At 44.8% G+C, this 19,535-nt stretch overlaps 1 protein-coding gene across 1 annotated transcript in view; it reads left to right on the forward strand.

The window, feature by feature from the left end:
• The window catches only part of LOC147689875 (neuroglobin-1-like), a 179,878-nt gene that overhangs the window by 78,413 nt on the left and 81,930 nt on the right, over positions 1-19,535 (forward strand). The window contains exons 2-3 of the mRNA XM_086936606.1: positions 17,313-17,420; positions 19,299-19,419. Coding sequence (XP_086792732.1) covers positions 17,313-17,420; positions 19,299-19,419 — 229 coding nt within the window. The remainder of the gene's footprint in view (positions 1-17,312; positions 17,421-19,298; positions 19,420-19,535) is intronic.

Below are 19,535 nucleotides of genomic sequence, written 5' to 3' on the forward strand. Positions count from 1 at the left end.
GTGCGTTCACTCCTTTTGATTACATTTATTTTGAAATTACTGCACACAAATAATACAGCTTGTGTCTGATATGATAACCATGGTCAGATGATCAAAATAAAATCTGTGAGATCCGGGGTCAGACAATGGTGTTTATTAGCTTTCACGATCTTTAAACCTTTTCTGATTAGTATAGAGTCCTACTTATTAGATCTAAAATTAGACTGTCCAAAGATAAATGATGCTTTTGTACTTGTTCTGTTGTTTGCAGAGGTTGTGGTTCTGCTTACCCACACGGAGATATAGCTATGATTCTTGATGGAGTCTCATGGTACAGTTTAGAAAAAGGTTTGGTTTGAAACTGAGTATCAACAAAACAATACTGGGGGAGTTGTCAAAACTCAAAAATGACCCTTAGGGTCTGTGGGATGTCCTTTGTACAGGTGGTAACGATTGAATATCTTGGTTTGCAATTTGTGACATAGTTGCGATTGACACCACAGATTGACAAGTTAGAACTGGCATTGATACATATGTTCAATTGAGCAAAACGTTTGATATATATAATCAAGTATTGCATCACCCTTTTATATAAGTGAGATGTATGGTAATGTCAGAAAGTTGCAGGTTGTAGACAACCAGTTTTGGATAGGGATTCTGAAATTGGGCTTGACAACAGCCATAAAGCAACTGAGGTTGGAATTTGGTATTAATACCATTTCTGAAATCCTAAAGCGTGTTTTTTTTTGGCGTCAAATATATATGTAAACATGTACAAATTTGACTGATGAATGTAATGACTATCAGTGGGTCAGTAAGAATACCATACCTGCACCACATTAGGTTAATGTATTGCGGTTTATCCGAAAGCCTAATGGTTTGACCCAAGATCCATGAAATAGCGATAATGTAGGCGCACCAAAGAAAAATATTGATACTAACGATTGTGGAGGGCAGACAGGGCTGCTCCTCCGCAATAGGGGAGGAGCGTCACCCCACTGGCTCAGAGCCAGCTGGTGAAAAATAATACAATATTCTATCATCATTATATTTTTTACCTGCTGGCTGAGCCAGCGTGTGCAGGGAGGGGCGGGACCGTGGCCACAGGAGGAGGAGGAGGAGGAGGAGGAGGAGGACTGGTTTGTGTACTTCTAAGTGCACATGTGTGTTTAACCGGCCGTCTTAGGCAGGCCAAACACACCTAGGCACTTAGGTTTCTCCAACCGAGTTGTGTGAAATTGTCAGGTTGGAGAAACAGCACAGACTCCCTCAGCTTGAGCCGAGTGTCAAACCAGCCCACCAGGCCAATCCCTGCGCTGTTCTTATAGAATGAGAGCAGCACCAGGATTGTACAGGGAGTTTGTCATGCTGTCCCGGACAGAGCTTTTCAAAGCAACTTCCCCAGCATCAGAGCTTGTGTGTAACGTCTGCCCGGTAGAGCAGCAGGTGGACTCTGAAGACAGACGCTGGACTCAGGCCCATATGTAATGGTATGTATTAAAGAAAAACTGTCTCGCAAAATAACGAATCGCTACATTTGCGATTCCCTATTTTGCTATTGCATTTAAGAAATCGCAAATTGTGATTCCTTAAATGCAATGTAAGAGGCACAGAAAAAGAGCAAGTTGGCCTTAACCCCTTGCGTGCTGATGACGGCTCCCGTCCGCCATGCATCACAGTGCTCCTGTGCTGATGACGGCCGGGAGCCGTCATGACCATGCCCGCGATTGGAATGTCCAGCACAGGAGCGAAATTCCGGCCGCGGGCAAGGGGTTAAGGAATCACAAATTACCACCAACTTCAAGTTGGTGGTAATTTGCGATTTCTTTAAAAAATGAACATTTTTGCATTTTTCAAAGTGCCATTTGGCGCACATACATGCCCTTAGGGCATGTATGTGCGCCACATGTGCACACATTCACATTTCAGGGGTGCAACATGGTGTCCTTTTGACACCCTGGCACCCTTGAAATTACATTCTTAATTTGCGATTATCTAATTAAAAATCGCAAATTGAGAATGTCTTCCCATTCATTCCTATGGGCCTCTAGGCCCATAGGAAGGAATGGGGAGGTATTCCTTAATTGCAAATCGCAATTTGCGATTCGCAATTAAGGAATATTTAGGATTCGCAAAATGATTTGCAAATCCTACATACATAGCGTTTGCGATTCTCAAATAGTGATTCGCAAAAAATTGCTATTTGAGATTCGCAAAAGAACATTGTGATACATATGGCCCTCAGTCATTCCAGCAGGGGAAGTTGCTTTGAAGAGCACTGTAAGCGATCCGGGCAAGGAATTTACCTTCATGTATTCAACATTAAGTTAAATACATTTCTCAGCCTCTCACAATGCTTCTAAAAGCCACTTTGCTTTTAGCTTCCGACTTTTTCCCAACCCTTTTTTCCACCCAAGGAGCAGCAGATCAGCCCCAATTCCATTAAGAAACAAGCATTAGAAATGCAATCGGGCTCGGATTTATTTGAGTTTGAGCTAATGGCATTGTAAATGGCAATGTATTGTTGCTATGTGTTATGGAGTGTGTTCATGTGGTGTGTACTGCCAGTGATTTCCTTGTGAGTGTGAGAATATTGCACCGTTACTGCCTGTGATGTCCTTCTTGTGAGTGTGAGAAGCTTGCACCTCTGCTGCCTGTGGTCTCCTTGTGAGTGTGAGAAGCTTGCACTGCTGCTGCCTGTGATGTCGTTCTTGTGAGTGGGAGAAGATTGCACCTCAGCTGCCTGTGGTCTCCTTGTGAGTGTAAGAAGCTTGCACAGCTGCTGCCTGTGATGTCCTACTCACTACTCTACTCACTACTCTACTCACTACTCTACTCACTACTCTGCACTCACTACTCACTACTCTACTCACTACTAACTACTCTACTCACTACTCTGTACTCAATACTAACTACTCTACTCACTACTCTGTACTCACTACTTACTACTCTACTCACTACTCTACTCACTACTCACTACTCTACTCACTACTCACTACTCACTACTCTACTCACTACACTACTCACTACTCACTACTCTACTCACTACTCTACTCACTACTCTACTCACTACTCTACTCACTACTCACTACTCTGCACCCACTACTCACTACTCTGCTCACTACTCACTACTCTACTCACTACTCACTACTCTACTCACTACTCTACTCACTACTCTACTCACTACTTTCTACTCACTACTCTACTCACTACTCTACTCACTACTCTACTCACTACTCACTACTCTACTCACTACTCACTACTCTACTCACTACTCTGCACTCACTACTCACTACTCTACTCACTACTCTGCACTCACTACTCACTACTCTACTCACTACTCACTACTCTACTCACTACTCACTACTCTACTCACTACTCTGCACTCACTACTCACTACTCTACTCACTACTCTGCACTCACTACTCTACTCACTACTCTACTCACTACTCTACTCACTACTGTAATCACTACTCACTACTCTACTCTGTACTCTGCACTCACTACTCTACTCACTACTCACTACTCTACTCACTACTCTACTCACTACTCTACTCACTACTCACTACTCTACTCACTACTCTGCACTCACTACTCTACTCACTACTCTACTCACTACTCTACTCTACTCACTACTCTACTCACTACTCACTACTCTACTCACTACTGTGCACTCACTACTCACTCCTCTACTCACTACTCTACTCACTACTGTGCACTCACTACTCACTACTCTACTCACTACTCACTACTCTACTCACTACTCTACTCACTACTCTTCTCACTACTCTGCACTCACTACTCAACTCACTACTCTGCACTCACTACTCACTACTCTACTCACTACTCTACTCACTACTCTGCACTCACTACTCAACTCACTACTCTGCACTCACTACTCACTACTCTACTCACTACTCTGCACTCACTACTCACTACTCTACTCACTACTCTACTCTACTCACTACTCTACTCACTACTCACTACTCTACTCACTACTCACTACTCTACTCACTACTGTGCCCTCACTACTCAATACTCTACTCACTACTCACTACTCTACTCACTACTCTGCACTCACTACTCACTACTCTACTCACTACTCACTACTCTACTCACTACTCACTACTCTACTCACTACTCTGCACTCACTACTCACTACTCTGCACTCACTACTCTGCACTCACTACTCACTACTCTACTCACTACTCTGCACTCACTACTCACTACTCTACTCACTACTCACTACTCTACTCACTACTCACTACTCTACTCACTACTCTGCACTCACTACTCACTACTCTACTCACTGCTCTGCACTCACTACTCACTACTCTACTCACTACTCTACTCACTACTCTGCACTCACTACTCACTACTCTACTCACTACTCTGCACTCACTACTCACTACTCTACTCACTACTCTGCACTCACTACTCACTACTCAACTCACTACTCTACTCACTACTGTACTCACTACTGTACTCACTACTCTGCACTCACTACTCACTCCTCTACTCACTACTCTACTCACTACTCTGCACTCACTACTCTACTCACTACTCTACTCACTACTCTACTCACTACTGTAATCACTACTCTACTCACTACTCACTACTCTACTCACTACTGTGCACTCACTACTCTACTCACTACTCTACTCACTACTCTGCACTCACTACTCACTACTCTACTCACTACTCACTACTCTACTCACTACTCTACTCACTACTCTGCACTCACTACTCTACTCACTACTCTACTCACTACTCTGCACTCACTACTCTGCACTCACTACTCTACTCACTACTCTACTCACTACTCTACTCACTATTCACTACTCTACTCACTACTGTGCACTCACTACTCACTACTCTACTCACTACTCACTACTCTACTCACTACTCTGCACTCACTACTCACTACTCTACTCACTACTCACTACTCACTACTCTACTCACTACTCTGCACTCACTACTCACTACTCTACTCACTACTCTGCACTCACTACTCACTACTCTACTCACTACTCTACTCACTACTCTGCACTCACTACTCAATACTCTACTCACTACTCTACTCACTACTCTACTCACTACTCTACTCACTACTGTGCACTCACTACTCACTACTCTACTCACTACTCACTACTCTACTCACTACTCTGCACTCACTACTCACTACTCTACTCACTACTCACTACTCTACTCACTACTCTGCACTCACTACTCTACTCACTACTCTGCACTCACTACTCACTACTCTACTCACTACTCTACTCACTACTATATATGTAAACATGTACAAATTTGACTGATGAATGTAATGACTATCAGTGGGTCAGTTAGAATACCCCACCTGCACCACATTAGGTTAATGTATTGCTGTGTATCGGAAAGCCTAATGGTTTGACCCAAGATCCATGAAATAGAGATAATGTAGACGCACCAAAGAAAAATATTGATATTAAAGATTGTGGAGGGCAGACAGGGCTGCTCCTCCGCAATAGGGGAGGAGCGTCACCCCACTGGCTCAGAGCCAGCTGGTGAAAAATAATACAATATTCTATCATCATTATATTTTTTACCTGCTGGCTGAGCCAGCGTGTGCAGGGAGGGGCGGGACCGTGGCCACAGGAGGAGGAGGAGGAGGAGGAGGAGGACTGGTTTGTGTACTTCTAAGTGCACATGTGTGTTTAACCGGCCGTCTTAGGCAGGCCAAACACACCTAGGCACTTAGGTTTCACCTCAGATGCCTGTGGTCTCCTTGTGAGTGTAAGAAGCTTGCACAGCTGCTGCCTGTGATGTCCTACTCACTACTCTACTCACTACTCTACTCACTACTCTGCACTCACTACTCACTACTCTACTCACTACTAACTACTCTACTCACTACTCTGTACTCACTACTAACTACTCTACTCACTACTCTGTACTCACTACTCACTACTCTACTCACTACTCTACTCACTACTCACTACTCTACTCACTACTCACTACTCTACTCACTACTCTACTCACTACTCTACTCACTATGCACTACTCTGCACCCACTACTCACTACTCTGCTCACTACTCACTACTCTACTCACTACTCACTACTCTACTCACTACTCTACTCACTACTCTACTCACTACTTTCTACTCACTACTCTACTCACTACTCTACTCACTACTCTACTCACTACTCTTTTCACTACTCACTACTCTACTCACTACTCTGCACTCACTACTCACTACTCTACTCACTACTCTGCACTCACTACTCACTACTCTACTCTACTCACTACTCTACTCACTACTCACTACTCTACCCACTACTCTACTCACTACTCTGCACTAACTACTCACTACTCTACTCACTACTCACTACTCACTACTCTACTCACTACTCACTACTCTACTCACTACTCTGCACTCACTACTCACTACTCTACTCACTACTCTACTCACTACTCTACTCACTACTCTACTCACTACTGTAATCACTACTCTACTCACTACTCACTACTCTACTCACTACTGTGCACTCACTACTCACTACTCTACTCACTACTCTACTCACTACTCTGCACTCACTACTCACTACTCTACTCACTACTCACTACTCACTACTCTACTCACTACTCTACTCACTACTCTACTCACTACTCTACTCTGCACTCACTACTCTACTCACTACTCTACTCACTACTCTGCACTCACTACTGTACTCACTACTCTACTCACTACTCTACTCACTACTCTACTCACTACTCACTACTCTACTCACTACTGTGCACTCACTACTCACTACTCTACTCACTACTCACTACTCTACTCACTACTCTGCACTCACTACTCACTACTCTACTCACTACTCACTACTCACTACTCTACTCACTACTCACTACTCACTACTCTACTCACTACTCTGCACTCACTACTCACTACTCTACTCACTACCCTGCACTCACTACTCACTACTCTACTCACTACTCTACTCACTACTCTACTCACTACTCACTACTCTACTCACTACTCTACTCACTACTCACTACTCTACTCACTACTCAATACTCTACTCACTACTGTGCCCTCACTACTCACTACTCTACTCACTACTCACTACTCTACTCACTACTCTGCACTCACTACTCACTACTCTACTCACTACTCACTACTCTACTCACTACTCACTACTCTACTCACTACTCTGCACTCACTACTCACTACTCTGCACTCACTACTCTGCACTCACTACTCACTACTCTACTCACTACTCTGCACTCACTACTCACTACTCTACTCACTACTCACTACTCTACTCACTACTCTGCACTCACTACTCACTACTCTACTCACTACTCTGCACTCACTACTCTACTCACTACTCTACTCACTACTCTACTCAGTACTCTGCACTCACTACTCACTACTCTACTCACTACTCACTACTCTACTCACTACTCTGCACTCACTACTCACTACTCTACTCACTACTCACTACTCACTACTCTACTCACTACTCACTACTCTACTCACTACTCTGCACTCACTACTCACTACTCTACTCACTACTCTGCACTCACTACTCACTACTCTACTCACTACTCTACTCACTACTCTACTCACTACTCTACTTACTACTCACTACTCTACTCACTACTCTACTCACTACTCTACTCACTACTGTGCACTCACTACTCACTACTCTACTCACTACTCTACTCACTACTCTGCACTCACTACTCACTACTCTACGCACTACTCACTACTCTACTCACTACTCACTACTCTACTCACTACTCTGCACTCACTACTCACTACTCTGCACTCACTACTCTGCACTCACTACTCACTACTCTACTCACTACTCTGCACTCACTACTCACTACTCTACTCTACTCACTACTCTACTCACTCACTACTCACTACTCTACTCACTACTCTGCACTCACTACTCACTACTCTACTCACTACTCTGCACTCACTACTCACTACTCTACTCACTACTCTACTCACTACTCTGCACTCACTACTCACTACTCTACTCACTACTCTGCACTCACTACCCACTACTCTACTCACTACTCTGCACTCACTACTCTACTCACTACTCTACTCACTACTCTGCACTCACTACTCACTACTCTACTCACTACTCTACTCACTACTCTACTCACTACTCTACTCACTACTGTGCACTCACTACTCACTACTCTACTCACTAGTCACTACTCTACTTACTACTCTGCACTCACTACTCACTACTCTACTCACTACTCTCTACTCACTACTCTACTCACTACTCACTACTCTACTCACTACTCTACTCACTACTGTGCACTCACTACTCACTACTCTACTCACTACTGCGCACTCACTACTCACTACTCTACTCACTACTCACTACTCTACTCACTACTCTGCACTCACTACTCTACTCACTACTCCCTACTCTACTCACTACTCTGCACTCACTACTCACTACTCTGCACTCACTACTCTGCACTCACTACTCACTACTCTACTCACTACTCTACTCACTACTCTGCACCCACTACTCTACTCACTACTCACTACTCACTACTCTACTCACTACTCCTCTCACTACTGTAATCACTACTCTACTCACTACTCACTACTCTACTCACTACTGTGCACTCACTACTCACTACTCTACTCACTACTCTACTCACTACTCTGCACTCACTACTCACTACTCTACTCACTACTCTGCACTCACTACTCACTACTCTACTCAATACTCACTACTCACTACTCTACTCACTACTCTACTCACTACTCTACTCACTACTCTGCACTCACTACTCTACTCACTACTCTACTTACTACTCTGCACTCACTTTTCTACTCACTACTCTACTCTACTCACTACTCTGCACTCACTACTCACTACTCTACTCACTACTCTACTCACTACTCTACTCACTACTTTACTCACTACTGTAATCACTACTCTACTCACTACTCTTCACTCACTACTCACTACTCTACTCACTACTCACTACTCTACTCATTACTCACTACTCTACTCACTACTCTGCACTCACTACTCACTACTCTACTCACTACTCTGCACTCACTACTCACTACTCTACTCTACTCACTACTCTGCACTCACTACTCACTACTCTACTCACTACTCTACTCACTACTCTACTCACTACTGTAATCACTACTGTAATCACTACTCTACTCACTACTCACTACTCAACTCACTACTGTGCACTCACTACTCACTACTCTACTCACTACTCTGCACTCACTACTCACTACTCACTACTCTACTCACTACTCTGCACTCACTACTCACTACTCTACTCACTACTCTGCACTCACTACTCACTAATCTGCACTCACTACTCTACTCACTACTCTACTCACTACTCTACTCACTACTCTACTCACTACTGTAATCACTACTGTACTCACTACTCACTACTCTACTCACTACTGTGCACTCACTACTCACTACTCTACTCACTACTCTGCACTCACTACTCACTACTCTACTCACTACTCTCCACTCACTACTCACTACTCTACTCACTACTCTACTCACTACTCTACTCAGTACTCTGCACTCACTACTCACTACTCTACTCACTACTCACTACTCTACTCACTACTCTGCACTCACTACTCACTACTCTACTCACTACTGTGCACTCACTACTCACTACTCTACTCACTACTCTGCACTCACTACTCACTACTCTACTCACTACTCTCCACTCACTACTCACTACTCTACTCACTACTCTACTCACTACTCTACTCACTACTCTGCACTCACTACTCACTACTCTACTCACTACTCTGCACTCACTACTCACTACTCACTACTCTACTCACTACTCTGCACTCACTACTCACTACTCTACTCACTACTCTGCACTCACTACTCACTAATCTGCACTCACTACTCTACTCACTACTCTACTCACTACTCTACTCACTACTGTAATCACTACTGTACTCACTACTCACTACTCTACTCACTACTGTGCACTCACTACTCACTACTCTACTCACTACTCTGCACTCACTACTCACTACTCTACTCACTACTCTCCACTCTGCACTCACTACTCTACTCACTACTCTACTCACTACTCTACTCAGTACTCTGCACTCACTACTCACTACTCTACTCACTACTCACTACTCTACTCACTACTCTGCACTCACTACTCACTACTCTACTCACTACTCACTACTCACTACTCTACTCACTACTCACTACTCACTACTCTACTCACTACTCTGCACTCACTACTCACTACTCTACTCACTACTCTGCACTCACTACTCACTACTCTACTCACTACTCTACTCACTACTCTACTCACTACTCTACTTACTACTCACTACTTTACTCACTACTCTACTCACTACTCTACTCACTACTGTGCACTCACTACTCACTACTCTACTCACTACTCTACTCACTACTCTGCACTCACTACTCACTACTCTACGCACTACTCACTACTCTACTCACTACTCACTACTCTACTCACTACTCTGCACTCACTACTCACTACTCTGCACTCACTACTCTGCACTCACTACTCACTACTCTACTCACTACTCTGCACTCACTACTCACTACTCTACTCTACTCACTACTCTACTCACTCACTACTCACTACTCTACTCACTACTCTGCACTCACTACTCACTACTCTACTCACTACTCTGCACTCACTACTCACTACTCTACTCACTACTCTACTCACTACTCTGCACTCACTACTCACTACTCTACTCACTACTCTGCACTCACTACCCACTACTCTACTCACTACTCTGCACTCACTACTCTACTCACTACTCTACTCACTACTCTGCACTCACTACTCACTACTCTACTCACTACTCTACTCACTACTCTACTCACTACTCTACTCACTACTGTGCACTCACTACTCACTACTCTACTCACTAGTCACTACTCTACTTACTACTCTGCACTCACTACTCACTACTCTACTCACTACTCTCTACTCACTACTCTACTCACTACTCACTACTCTACTCACTACTCTACTCACTACTGTGCACTCACTACTCACTACTCTACTCACTACTGCACACTCACTACTCACTACTCTACTCACTACTCACTACTCTACTCACTACTCTGCACTCACTACTCTACTCACTACTCCCTACTCTACTCACTACTCTGCACTCACTACTCACTACTCTGCACTCACTACTCTGCACTCACTACTCACTACTCTACTCACTACTCTACTCACTACTCTGCACCCACTACTCTACTCACTACTCACTACTCACTACTCTACTCACTACTCCTCTCACTACTGTAATCACTACTCTACTCACTACTCACTACTCTACTCACTACTGTGCACTCACTACTCACTACTCTACTCACTACTCTACTCACTACTCTGCACTCACTACTCACTACTCTACTCACTACTCTGCACTCACTACTCACTACTCTACTCAATACTCACTACTCACTACTCTACTCACTACTCTACTCACTACTCTACTCACTACTCTGCACTCACTACTCTACTCACTACTCTACTTACTACTCTGCACTCACTACTCTACTCACTACTCTACTCTACTCACTACTCTGCACTCACTACTCACTACTCTACTCACTACTCTACTCACTACTCTACTCACTACTTTACTCACTACTGTAATCACTACTCTACTCACTACTCTTCACTCACTACTCACTACTCACTACTCTACTCATTACTCACTACTCTACTCACTACTCTGCACTCACTACTCACTACTCTACTCACTACTCTGCACTCACTACTCACTACTCTACTCTACTCACTACTCTGCACTCACTACTCACTACTCTACTCACTACTCTACTCACTACTCTACTCACTACTGTAATCACTACTGTAATCACTACTCTACTCACTACTCACTACTCAACTCACTACTGTGCACTCACTACTCACTACTCTACTCACTACTCTGCACTCACTACTCACTACTCACTACTCTACTCACTACTCTGCACTCACTACTCACTACTCTACTCACTACTCTGCACTCACTACTCACTACTCTACTCACTACTCTGCACTCACTACTCACTAATCTGCACTCACTACTCTACTCACTACTCTACTCACTACTCTACTCACTACTGTAATCACTACTGTACTCACTACTCACTACTCTACTCACTACTGTGCACTCACTACTCACTACTATACTCACTACTCTGCACTCACTACTCACTACTCTACTCACTACTCTCCACTCACTACTCACTACTCTACTCACTACTCACTACTCACTACTCTACTCACTACTCTACTCACTACTCTACTCACTACTCTACTCACTACTGTAATCACTACTCTACTCACTACTCACTACTCTACTCACTACTGTGCACTCACTACTCACTACTCTACTCAATACTCTACTCACTAATCTGCACTCACTACTCACTACTCTACTCACTACTCACTACTCACTACTCTACTCACTACTCTACTCACTACTCTGCACTCACTACTCTACTCACTACTCTGCACTCACTACTCACTAATCTGCACTCACTACTCTACTCACTACTCTACTCACTACTCTACTCACTACTCTACTCACTACTCTGGTGGTGTTAGTACTGGTAGTACTGATGGTGGTAGTACTGGTAGTAGTGGTGGTGGTTGTGGTACTGCTAGTACTGGTAGTGGCAGTGCTGGTAGTGGTAGTACTGGTAGTGGTAGTACTGGTGGTGGTGGTACTGGTAGTACTGGTGGTGGTGGTAGTACTGGTGGCTGTAGTAGTGGTAGTACTGGTGGCTGTAGTAGTGGTAGTACTGGTGGTGGTAGTACTGGTAGTATTGATGCTGGTAGTACTGGTATTACTGGTGGTAGTGGTAGTACTGGTGGTGGTGGTAGTGGTAGTACTGGTGGCTGTAGTAGTGGTAGTACTGGTGGCTGTAGTAGTGGTAGTACTGGTGGTGGTGGTACTGGTAGTGGAAGTACTGGTGGTGGTAGTAGTGGTAGTTCTGAAGGTGGTGGTACTGGTAGTGGTGGTACTGGTAGTGGTAGTAGTGGTAGTTCTGAAGGTGGTGGTACTGGTAGTGGTAGTACTGTTGGTGGTAGTACTCCTGGTGGTAGTACTGGTAGTGGTGGTACTGGTGGTGGTGGTACTGGTGGTGGTGGTACTGGTAGTGGTAGTACTGGTGGTGGTACCGGTAGTGGTAGTGCTAGTGGTGGTGGTACTGCTGCCCGTAGTACTGGTAGTGGTAGTACTGGTAGTGGTAGTACTGGTGGTGGTGGTACTGGTGGTGGTAGTACTGGTGGTGGTAGTGGTACTGGTATTGGTAGTACTGGTAGTGGTAGTACTGGTGGTCGTGGTAGTGGTAGTACTGGTGGTGGTAGTACTGGTGGCTGTAGTAGTGGTAGTACTGGTGGCTGTAGTAGTGGTAGTACTGGTGGTGGTAGAAATGGTAGTACTGGTGGCTGTAGTACTGGAAGTACTGGTGGTGGTGGTGGTACTGGTAGTACTGGTGGTGGTGGTGGTACTGGTAGTGGAAGTAGTGGTAGTACTGGAGGTGGTGGTACTGGTAGTGGTAGTACTGTTGGTGGTAGTACTGCTGGTGGTAGTACTGGTAGTGGTGGTACTGGTGGTGGTGGTACTGGTGGTGGTACTGGTGGTGGTGGTAGTGGTAGTACTGGTGGTGGTACCGGTAGTGGTATTGCTAGTGGTGGTGGTACTGCTGCCCATAGTACTGGTAGTGGTAGTACTGGTAGTGGTGGTACTAATGGTGGTAGTACTGGTGGTGGAAGTGGTACTGGTATTGGTAGTACTGGTAGTGGTATTACTGGTGGTCGTGGTACTGTTAGTACTGTTGGTGGTGGTAGTTGTAGTACTGGTGGCTGTAGTACTGGTAGTACTGGGGGTGTTGGTGGTACTGGTAGTGGTAGTACTGGTGGTACTGGTGCAGGTGGTGGTACTGGTAGTGGTAGTACTGGTGGTGGTACCGGTAGTGGTAGTGCTAGTGGTGGTGGTACTGCTGCCCGTAGTACTGGTAGTGGTAGTACTGTTGGTGGTGGTACTGGTGGTGGTGGTACTGGTGGTGGTGGTGGTGGTGGTACTGGTAGTGGTAGTACTGGTGGTGGTGGTACTAGTGGTGGTAGTACTGGTGGTGGTAGTGGTACTGGTATTGGTAGTACTGGTAGTGGTAGTACTGGTGGTCGTGGTACTGTTAGTACTGGTGATGGTGGTAGTGGTAGTACTGGTGGCTGTTGTACTGGTAGTACTGGGGGTGTTGGTGGTACTGGTAGTGGTAGTACTGGTGGTGGTGGTACTGGTGCCGGTAGTGGTACTGGTAGTGGTAGTACTGGTGGTGGTAGTGGTAGTACTGGTGGTGGTGTTACTGGTAGTACTGGTGGTGGTGGTGGTACTGGTAGTGGTGGTACTGGTAGTAGTGATAGTACTGGAGGTGGTGGTACTGGTAGTGGTAGTACTGTTGGTGGTAGTACTCCTGGTGGTAGTACTGGTAGTGGTGGTACTGGTGGTGGTGGTACTGGTGGTGGTGGTACTGGTAGTGGTAGTACTGGTGGTGGTACCGGTAGTGCTAGTGGTGGTGGTACTGCTGCCCGTAGTACTGGTAGTGGTAGTACTGGTGGTGGTGGTACTGGTGGTGGTAGTACTGGTGGTGGTAGTGGTACTGGTATTCGTAGTACTGGTAGTGGTAGTACTGGTGGTCGTGGTAGTGGTAGTACTGGTGGTGGTAGTACTGGTGGCTGTAGTAGTGGTAGTACTGGTGGCTGTAGTAGTGGTAGTACTGGTGGTGGTAGAAATGGTAGTACTGATGATGGTAGTACTGCATGTACTGGTGGTGGTGGTGGTACTGGTGGTACTGGTGGTGGTGGTGGTACTGGTAGTGGTAATACTGGAGGTGGTGGTACTGGTAGTGGTAGTACTGTTGGTGGTAGTACTGCTGGTGGTAGTACTGGTAGTGGTGGTACTGGTGGTGGTGGTACTAGTGGTGGTGGTACTGGTGGTAGTGGTAGTGGTAGTACTGGTGGTGGTACCAGTAGTGGTATTGCTAGTGGTGGTGGTACTGCTGCCAGTAGTACTGGTAGTGGTAGTACTGGTGGTGGTGGTACTAGTGGTGGTAGTACTGGTGGTGGTAGTGGTACTGGTATTGGTAGTACTGGTAGTGGTAGTACTGGTGGTCGTGGTACTGTTAGTACTGGTGGTGGTGGTAGTTGTAGTACTGGTGGCTGTAGTACTGGTAGTACTGGGGGTGTTGGTGGTACTGGTAGTGGTAGTACTGGTGGTACTGGTGCTGGTGGTGGTACTGGTAGTGGTAGTACTGGTGGTGGTACCGGTAGTGGTAGTGCTAGTGGTGGTGGTACTGCTGCCCGTAGTACTGGTAGTGGTAGTACTGGTGGTGGTGGTACTGGTGGTGGTGGTGGTGGTACTGGTAGTGGTAGTACTGGTGGTGGTGGTACTACTGGTGGTAGTACTGGTGGTGGTAGTGGTAGTGGTGGTGGTACTGCTGCCCGTAGTACTGGTAGTGGTAGTACTGGTGGTGGTGGTACTGGTGGTGGTGGTACTGGTGGTGGTAGTACTTCTTTGCAGCCTACAATGCTGGATTGGGGGTGCAATGTTCCTGTTAGTACTAGTGGTGGTGGTAGTTGTAGTACTGGTGGCTGTAGTACTGGTAGTACTGGGGGTGTTGGTGGTACTGGTAGTGGTAGTACTGGTGGTACTGGTGCTGGTAGTGGTAGTACTGGTGGTGGTACCGGTAGTGGTAGTGCTACTGGTGGTGGTACTGCTGCCCGTAGTACTGGTAGTGGTAGTACTGGTGGTGGTGGTACTGGTGGTGGTGGTACTGTTAGTGGTAGTACTGGTGGTGGTGGTACTAGTGGTGGTAGTACTGGTGGTGGTCGTGGTACTGGTATTGGTAGTACTGGTAGTGGTAGTACTGGTGGTCGTGGTACTGTTAGTACTGGTGGTGGTGGTACTTGTAGTACTGGTGGCTGTAGTACTGGTAGTACTGGGGGTGTTGGTGGTACTGGTAGTGGTAGTACTGGTGGTGGTGGTACTGGTGCTGGTGGTGTTACTGGTAGTGGTAGTACTGGTGGTGGTACCGGTAGTGGTAGTGCTAGTGGTGGTGGTACTGCTGCCCGTAGTACTGGTAGTGGTAGTACTGGTGGTGGTAGTGCTAGTGGTGGTGGTACTGCTGCCCGTAGTACTGGTAGTGGTAGTACTGGTGGTGGTGGCACTGGTGGCGGTGGTACTGGTGGTGGTAGTACTTCTTTGCAGCCTACAATGCTGTATTGGGGGTGCAATGTTCCTGTACGCAGCATGAGACTCTTATTCAGCCTTCTTTCCAGCTCTTTGTTATTGTATTCTAATATGGTCTTCTATTGTATAGTGCTATAATCTGACCTAGAACAGGGAGAGTGGTTTGCATGAACAAGAAATAGCGAACATGATGGCAATCCGATGAGAGTATCAAAGTAACCGCACACTACTCCATCCCCACCCCCTCTAACCACACCACACCTCCATTAAGATCTTCGGTGCCAGAGAAGCGATGCAAAGCTGCCTTACATTAGGCACGGTGTTCCTGAAGCAGGCCGCGCATGATACATGCAATGCAATGGTGAACGCGCTCACAACATCTGGATTGTATTACACGGGCACTCGGACAGCTCCTAATTAAGATTAATCACTCTGCCGTGCTCGTTCGCGCACAGAATATGCCATACAACTGCAATAAATGACGGACGAAAAGTAAATATACCCTATCACGTCAAGGCTACTACATAAACAGCACAGCGAAGACGAATCACTAGGCAGATGCCATAAAAAACGCCGGCGCGCACTAAAGAATGTGCCAGCCAGACCCCTTTCTGAATTCTTTTTTTTCTAAATACAAAAGAGCACGCAAGCTCCGCCCCCACTTCATGGTGGGCGAGGCCCGAGCCCTAAAAAGTGTGAATTCAGAGGATTTTGAAGTTCACCCGAATATTTCCCGCCCCTATTTTTGACAACTTGAAACTCGCTTCTGTTGATTACTGTTTGTTTCTTTGCTTTTGTACGGAAAATCGTAAAGGTATTTTATAATAGCGGTGATTTCCTACATTTTGTTAGGTATGTTGTTAAGTATCTGATGTGTGGCAATGCTTTCGCTTTTCATTATATTACTATCATGTAATCAGAGCAATTGTAATAATATCCTGGCAAAAACTGTAAATACTTTTACAATTGGATTGTATTTTTGTTGCTCTTTTGAACTGAACTGAATACGTTTTTTCTTTTCTTCTTTTAAGGTTATTTGAGACTCACCCAGAGTGCAAGAATGTTTTCTTTTTATTTCGAGATGTTGACGACCTGCAGAGGCTGAGGGCCAGCAAAGAGCTTCGAACTCACGGTCTCAGGTACACAGGGGCAAATATTTTAGAACATGATATTTCTGTGCAGCTGCTCGGTGTTGCTGGTGGGTGCAGCATGGGAAAGATATCAATGTTTGATGCTCAGTGAACAGCCTTATTGTGAATGTTGAACCCAGGTACCTTACTTTTGTATAGCGATTCATGGAGTACCTCGTTCCTTAGTTGAGTGTCCTCTATATTGTGTAAATGTTCACTTTTACTTTGATTGCTGGTGGCGGAGATTAATTCAGTCATTCACTTCCATTCTATCCATCACCATGTTGTTTTGCAGTAGGCAGGTATGCTTAGATGTGGGTTCTATGTACATTGTGCCACAGAATTCAAGCATAGCTCACTGACAAGACTTCAGTAGGTTGACATTACTCTTGGGAGGCTAGTGTTTGCCTGGCAGATCAGGCTGGATAGTTCTCAATGAAGCAGGACCAAGACTGATGTGCAGATGAACTGATGCTGTATATTGAGTCCTCATGGGTGAAAAGCCATGGACCGGGATGTGGCCCTCAAACGTTTGCCAGTGGCTGAGATTAATTCAAGCATTCCATCCATTAATCCATTACTTTGTTCTTGTTCGCCCTAAAATCAGTCCAGAATGAAACCATCACACCTGAAATGGTTGTTATTTTTCTGTCTTGTTTACTCAATTAGCGATGAGACTAAATTATTAACTTTTGAATCGTGCACTGTTGTTTCTAAAGCATGTACTGTTTTATACTGACTCTGTGGCCACATTATGAGATATGCATGCACTAAAGTTCTAAAATGTAATGTTCTTCACAGTTTGTCTTGCTTTGCTTCTCTTCCACGTAACAGCCTAACTATTGGCAGGCCTTACTCAACATAACTCATCATATGCATGTAACGTGGCTCAGGTTTGGTGAATTCTTGGATATCACTAGGAAGCAAAAATCACCCACCCAAACCCGAGATACACCAACAACCATCAAACCAGTACGCAGAAGTCATACTTTACCACATGCATCCACCTACCTTCCAATATGCATTAACCAGCTATGAACCAGCATGCAATAGCATTTCCTACCCAACTATACTCACAACACCTTTCTAAATTCTTGTATAACTTGTCTTCTCCAAACAGAACCTTGACAGCCACATGCAAACAAGTTGATAACTTGGGAAGTGTTGCCAAATCAACAGCACTTTCCTGCACCAGAGCAACATACAACTTCCTGATAAACCTAATTCAAACATACCACCCCTCGTTAGCACAACATCAAATTGTGGTTACATAGGGCTAGAGATGCTGGGCTAATAAACAATCTATTCATACAAAGGGATATGGGACCCCAATATTACACATCCCACAACACAAAGAATTATATTGAAATCCCCTTCATTGTGCTTTCACATTCACCTACGCAAACCATTAGTAACTAGACATTTAAAAAATCTCTACTAGCCATTCACAACCAAACAACCGTACACAACCAAAGGAAAGCCCACAAATATTTGAAAAAGGCACTTAGATCTAGAAAATGCTAAAATGCCAAAGTAGTGATAGTAGGGGCAATTCAAAAGCTCGAAAATAATGTAACATAACACAGCACAATACATCATAATTAGGAAGTTAAACAAAAGTCAACTACTGTGTTTTTTTTCTTTCCAATCGGCATTTAAATAATACAGGGACTGACATATGACACCTTTTATATCAAATATCACTTAAAATGCAAGTGAGAAATCCTGTGTAACCCTCTGTTTTGTAAGTATGTTTTTTAATGTTTGGAAAGCTATCCAACAAAGTAGGCACACCAGCACTTTGGAATGCAAATTGTATTGGTTTAGTGCATAATCCCTGTTCATGTCAGCTGTTGTTTAATCTTATTTTCTGATTATCTCGCTTAGAGTCATGTCATTTGTGGAGAAAAGTGTTGCCAGAGTAGATCACCCAGAACATCTGGAACAGCTTGCACTGGAGTTGGGCAAAAGCCACTACAGATACAACGCACCACCAAAATACTACCAGGTGCGTAATGGCCAGTTTCACAGCTCTATTTGCTGGATATTATGGAAATGACTTACAAGCAAGTAAAACGTGTATTAGAAACAATAACTATTTAAGCATAGCTTTTCAAATTTGCA

Source organism: Lissotriton vulgaris, chromosome 9 (genome assembly GCF_964263255.1).
Source record: "Lissotriton vulgaris chromosome 9, aLisVul1.2, whole genome shotgun sequence".
Lineage (NCBI taxonomy): Eukaryota > Metazoa > Chordata > Amphibia > Caudata > Salamandridae > Lissotriton > Lissotriton vulgaris.